Source organism: Podarcis raffonei, chromosome 13 (genome assembly GCF_027172205.1).
Source record: "Podarcis raffonei isolate rPodRaf1 chromosome 13, rPodRaf1.pri, whole genome shotgun sequence".
NCBI classification, from domain to species: Eukaryota; Metazoa; Chordata; class Lepidosauria; order Squamata; family Lacertidae; genus Podarcis; species Podarcis raffonei.
This window is the reverse complement of record NC_070614.1, coordinates 48,710,643-48,717,062: the sequence shown is the minus strand read 5'-3', so window position 1 is coordinate 48,717,062 and position 6,420 is coordinate 48,710,643. Positions and strand designations below refer to the sequence as shown.

Sequence of the window (6,420 nt, the reverse complement as noted above, 5' to 3'; positions counted from 1 at the left end):
GCACCAGACATAAAAAGGAGAGCAGCTTCCTGTGTATGGACATGTATAGATGGAAGCTAGGGTGGAGCAGATGATGGGATATTGGACTTGAGCCTGGTGGAATGTGACCCAGATTCAAATCACCACTTAACTAGATGAAGCTCACTGGGTGTCTTTGGACCAAATCCCTCTCACTTCCAGCACTTATCAAGGGCCTGTTGTGAACATTAAAATACACATATACTGTCATCAGACGTTTGCACCCCTGACTCCCATGGCATAGCTCTGATAATGGTGAATGCATTTTGCTTCCAAATACCATGAATACCCACTTAATTAATCCACACACCCCGCTTTCCAAAACTCACGCTAGTCATCGATTTTCCTGCAAATGACCACAACATGGCATATATCTGAGTTGGTTCTCTTTTTATTCAGCCATAGGCCAAACACGCATGCATGGAAATTATTTACACAGGGTTTATCTAACAATGCTAGAGGAAAATCTGGGAGAGGCTGAAGAGGTCGCAATGCCGTAGGAGGGATGGTCATCATTTTTTACCCTGGGATTTCTCCACGGTCCTCTGGGTGAACTTCATGGGGAGGGCTTCGTGGATAACCATGCAGGTGAACGCATTTCCATTGTTCCAGTCAGTTAATGCGATTTTCATGTGGCTGTACATGAAGTAGGAATGGTTGTTGTTGTTCTTCATGACTGGGGTGCTGACATGGTGATCGTCAGGTATAGCGTTGTGATTCTTCAGCCACTGGACAGAAATTGCCTCTGGGGTGAACCCAGTGATCAGGCAGGTGAGGGTCACCATAGATGGCCGAGTGCGGATTTCCTCAGGGTGGGGTCGGAAAAGGTACACCTCAGGAGCACGGACCGTTCCTTTTTGAGATCAGGGGCAATATATGTGAGAGAAAAGGAGAGGCAACAGTAGTTAAGTTTAGACCAAATGAGTGGATGCAGTGTTGACAATGAGAGTTCCTGTGATTTTGTTCTCTTGAACATAGGTACTCCAGACAGGGTTATTGCAGAGAGCGTGGCTCACCTCTGGCCTGTTCATATGCACTTCATAACAGCAGTATGTTCCCAATAGTTGTTCCACCTGGCTTTTAATGTCATTTGACTCTAAATATTATCTGTTAGATTCTTTGAAGAGCAGTTTATGTCTGTACAGTAGACACAGTGGGGTAAATACTCAATTGCCAACCAGTTGAAGTGCCTTCAGCTGAAGTCACCATCAGTGTGTAGATCTATGTGAAGATCTATAGCATGTGTTGGGCTTCTTTGAGCTGGATGAATGAATAGGAGCACAAACTGGGACAGCAGAGATATGAGGTATATTTATACAGCCCAGTTTCTCAACAGATATACAGAAGTCACCCAGCCCACACAGAATCCCAGTCTTTCCCGAGAAAGTACTGGTATGTTCAAGTTGCTGCATGGCTTGGGGCTGAAAGGTGAAAATCTTGCAAACGTCAAGGAGCAAGCTCTGCACAGTTGCTCCCGAGGCAGTTACCCTGGTGGCTCGTTAAATTTGTGGAGTGGGCCACCAGGGCAAAGACATAAAGAGCTGCCTTCATCAGAACTGGCTCAATCCTTCATCTAGCTCAACCAATGTTGGGTAAACATTATCAATAGACAGATTCAGGGGTTTGAAGGATCTGTAACTAGAGATGAAATGGTTTTCATGAGAGTGAAAAGAGTAATGGGAGACGTCTTGGCCACTGCAGTGGACACAAGCCTTTCTTTCCTTGGTTCCAGTGTTGCCTTCTGATTGAAAAAAAAATGCATTGCAGGTTTTTCTAGCAGCATAAAACCTTTGAGCAGAGACAAGGGTAGTAGAATGATTGTGCAAACCTGCACAAGACCTCTATCAGACTGCTTGAAATTGTAACTTGTGTCTGTAGCATAAACTGCAGATTTGCCAAGTTGTGTTGTGTTTTCCTTCTGTAACACAAAACCACCAGTCCTGGGATGGGAGACCAACCCTCTTTCCCCCTTACCTGCCGTCTTGGCAACGCTCCTAATGATGGGAGCAGCCAGGCCTGGATATTCCACTTTGCAGGTGAATTCATCTCCCTGTAGCCACGTTGTGGCAGAGAGGGCCTTCGTAGCGGTGAACTTTCCATTAGGCTCTTCTTTCGTTTCCAGTAGTTCTTGGCTCACAGGTCCTGGTGTCTGCCGTGACCAGGTGATTATCAGCCCATCTGTATCTATCAAGTTTTCCACCACGCAGATGAGTTTGGGGTCGCTGTTTACGTACAGGTCTTTTGGAGTCGGGAGTATGAGTCTTACGTCAATGCCAGTGGAAGGGCAGACGGTAGCATCTGGAGGCACAAACTTCATGTTAGTTCTCTATTTGACTCTCGCTTCTTCCCATCAGATGTCAAGGAGATAAATAACTATACAACTTTTGGAATACGTCTGAAGGCAGCCTTGTATAGGGAAGTTCTTAATGTTTGATGTTTTATTATGCTTTTCTATTTGTTGGAAGCAGCCCAGAGTGGCTGGGGTAACCCAGTCAGATGAGCGGGGTACAAATATAAATTAATAATAATAATAATAATAATAATAATAATAATAATAATAATCTGTTAACAAGGGCATTCCTTGCTCCAGAGTAAAAGGGAGCAAAAACTCCAGACTTGGTACAAATATTAAAAGAAGGAAGCTGGTGTTTGTTGCCCTTGGTTGTCCTAAAATTAAAAAAGCTCCATATTCCATTGTGAACAATGAGCAGGAACCAACAATTCCCTGTCACCCCCTTCTACAACATCAGCTTCTGCTATCAAGACTACATTGTTCTATCCAGGAGAAGGTGTACACCATTGAGTCAAACTACATGGTGTAGAGGATGGGAAATGTCCTCTGACCCCAACCCCCTGAAGAGGATAGCATATTTGCCAAGACTTTTCATGGACATCTGGGGCACTCTGATGTCCACTCCCCTATGTCTTCCTGAGTCCTGCTTCCAGCAGAAATGGAAAACAACTACTTTACCAGTAAGGTCATGTTTTCAAGGCTTAATTCAATGGGCCATAATTGAAAGCAGCTATATCTATATATGTATAAATGAAGTGGGAGGAAGCTGCAATCTGGAAGCAGCCCTCCCCCTCACGTTCCAGTTCATGCCCACCAAAACAGAGGGAAACTCAAGTGCCAACTTAGTCAGCTGCTCTTACCTTCACATATCTTGGCTTTGCGCTTCACCTTTGTTTGTGTTGCTTCGTGGAACACCTGGCAGTAGTAGACATTCCCAGCCTGCCAGTCAGCTTGGCTGACATTGGCTGTGCTTGTGGTACTGAAAGTGTATCCGTGGGCATCCTTCTTGGGCTGCTCAGTGAATGAAGGCAGGAGCCCGGCTTGCCCACCCACCAGCCATTCCACCGTCAGCGTTTTGGGGTAGAAGCTGGAGATAATGCAGAACAGCTCAATGGTGGCACCACTGGATTTGGAATCGCAGGAGGAATGGAGCAGGCGGACTTCCGGGGCCACTGGTGATTTTGCAGAGGTTCCTACATTATAGGAAGGCGGGTATGGGTGAATCTGTCAGTTATGGTTCCTCTCAGTTGCTTATTTTTCAAGTTTTTTTTCACACCAATCAGCAAACCAGTCCTCATGAAAAATCTGCATTTTAATTCAAACTTCTCCTAATATACACACATCTGCCTAATATAAACATTCCTGTAAAACAGTGCTCCTAATGTAACACATTCTTATATATTATTCACACACACACAATATATATTCTTTGTGCACATTACTTGGCTGATGAACAGCTTTGCACAATTTAAAGAAGTGTAAGTTGGAAATGATGGACATGTTTTGGTTCAAGTACTGCGAATTATGTAGATTCGTCTTTAAATATGAACCAAATTGATCTTCTCCCCCCATCCATATGTGAGGGGCATTAATACCACTTAGTGATCTTAGTGATCTCCATTCTGGGACCTGTCTCATACTCAATGTAAGGCTTGAGGGACCCACTTCGATAGAAGACTGGAGGGTGAGTGGCCACTAATTCATCTCTCATTCGCCATCTTTGTCTCTCCTACTAATCCCAAAGTTTTGAACAGCCTCACCGTCTCATCAAGATACTTCCCTCCTATTGGTTGTGCAAGTGAATACAAGCAGTTTAAAGGAGCGGGTTATGAATACGATTATCAGCACACACTCTGTGTGGTACACATGCTGGTAACATTGCTTTGAGAATAAAGCAGCAATAAATAAACTTTAAAAATAAATCACCACAAATTTAACAATTTAACACTAAAGTGTATTTTTTAAAAAATGCCGCTGGATGTTGCTGCACCTAGCCCCGGATGACTGAAATCTTAAATGGCACAACCCTAACATCACTTCAGTGCTGAACAGACAACTCCAAACTTGTCTCCCACATTTCGTTTGTGAGCCAACGTTGAGCTGCTGCTGCGCTTAACATGCCTTGGTACTAGACAATAACCCTATCCAAAGATATTGAATCCATTTCCCGTCTCTCCCAACCCTTGTATTTTACTTTTATTTCCTTTGCCAGATCGACCATCTGTTTGTAGGTTAAAGAGAAAGCAGATAACGAAGGCCCAGGCAGACTCACGCTCAATGTCTTTGCTGATTGTGGAGCTGGAAGCTGCATGGGCAACATTGCACTGGAACTTCTCCGATTCCCAGGTGCTGGTTGGGATGGTGAGCTGGCTGGTGAGGGTGTAGAGGCCCCTGGATGAATCCAATTTTGCAGGGAAAGTCCGGATGCCGCTGGAGATGGCTCCCGAATTCCACCGTACTGTGACCGGTTCAGGAAAGTAGCCAGAGACCAGACAACCTATGGAGACCTGGGAGGCAGTAGAGGAGTCTTGGCTACAGGGAGGCAATGGGAAGACCGTCGGGGCTGTGGTGCTCGCTGCAATAAAAAAAAAAAAAAGAGAGAAATGCATGTTGAGGGTATGCTGTCCAGCAAATGTGGATGTTTTTGTGTTCCTGCAATGCAGAAGTTTAAATAGATGCTGCTTGGGGGTCCCTTTCAATTCTACTATTCTATGATTCCATGAGGTGAGCGGGAGTTGCAGGATCTCATCGCCTCATTTATGCCTTCATCACAACACAGTGAGTGGTAATAAGTGCCTCTAGCACCACATTCAAGCCAACCTGTGGGTGCTATGTTATCTTCCATAGGTGACAGTTGTACTGTAGGCTAATCGTTATATGTTTTCCCTTATATAGGGAGACATTGACTTTTCTGGTCTAGAGCACCATAGATATGTACGCTTCACCCCTCTGTTCACTCATATCTGCCTCCTTTCAGCCATGCAAGGAAGCCTGCTCAAATTTTGATTAAGATCTTATTAATCCTCAAGACAAATCCTTTCCTCTTAGAGCCAGCATTAACAATAAGAGCCTCAAACCCCGTAAGGGGCCTGGTAAACATTATTTGAGGTGGCGTATTAACCTGAAAACACTTGGGCATGTCCGAGTTCATTCTTATTTTTGCCATTGTTGACAAGTGCTAAGCTCACCTGGAATGAAGAAGGTTCCATGATTGATCTCACTGCTATCTGTTGGGGGGGGGGGGCAAGGAAATATCTGTTCACTTTCAAGCTTATTTTCTCAGCTATGAGATTTAGAAACCTGCTTTAAAAACAGTGAAAGCTTAGGATGCTGAATTATTGGCAGAATAGACACAGCCCTGTTTAACACCCACTGGCAGGCTGGTTTTCTCTAAAATTTGCCGAATGCCTGGTGTCTGTCCTTAAGCTGCATTTGCACTGTTATTCAGTGAATTCCACCTCAGCTTTTGGGCTGCAAGTTCATCACGTACAGTATGACAATACTGGAGAATTTCTTATTTTACATGGTACGTTGACAAAACAGAGAGAAAGATATGGCAACAGAGAATCTTGCAGCCATTGGATGGGGGAATCCTTTCGCGCAAAAGGGAAAGGAATGTGAGAGAGTGTGGGGCTTAGGGGAAAGCAGTGGGGAGAAAGGGTGTCATTTTGGTCTAGTTGTCACTGTGGTGGCAAATCTGCATCTGCCTATGCCCAAAGGAAAGGGAAGAAATATTTATAGCAAAGGGCCACATCCCTTGTAACCAGGCTTCTAGGGGCCACATTTCATTGGCAGGCAGGACCAAAGGCTAAAAGGCAACAAGAGTGAACAGAGAAACACATGCAGTTCTTACCTTTGTACATCCTAGTTGTAGGAAAGTCAGAATTCTGCACACACATGCCTCTCTATTTCCCCCACCCAGATAAGCAAGAGCCATTATCACAATTCATTGGCATATTCCAACCAGGGAAAAACACTAAAGGTCTGGGGTGGGTTTGGGGAGGGTTTTAAAAGTCAGACAGAGGGGCACATTTGCCACCTTGGCAAGAAGGTCCCCACCTCCCCAGTGTTCCCACAAGTGGAAAATGAACAGTGCTTTTAAAAAACAA

General features: G+C 44.6%; 1 gene segment (V, D, J or C); it reads right to left on the bottom strand.

The window, feature by feature from the left end:
- Positions 1 to 530: 530 nt before the first annotated feature.
- LOC128399225 (immunoglobulin heavy constant epsilon-like) lies at positions 531 to 6,174 on the bottom strand. The segment is given in 5 exon segments: positions 531 to 871; positions 1,993 to 2,256; positions 3,172 to 3,504; positions 4,584 to 4,886; positions 6,165 to 6,174. Coding segments are annotated over 5 exon segments (1,251 nt in total).
- Between the last annotated feature and the right edge of the window lie 246 nt (positions 6,175 to 6,420).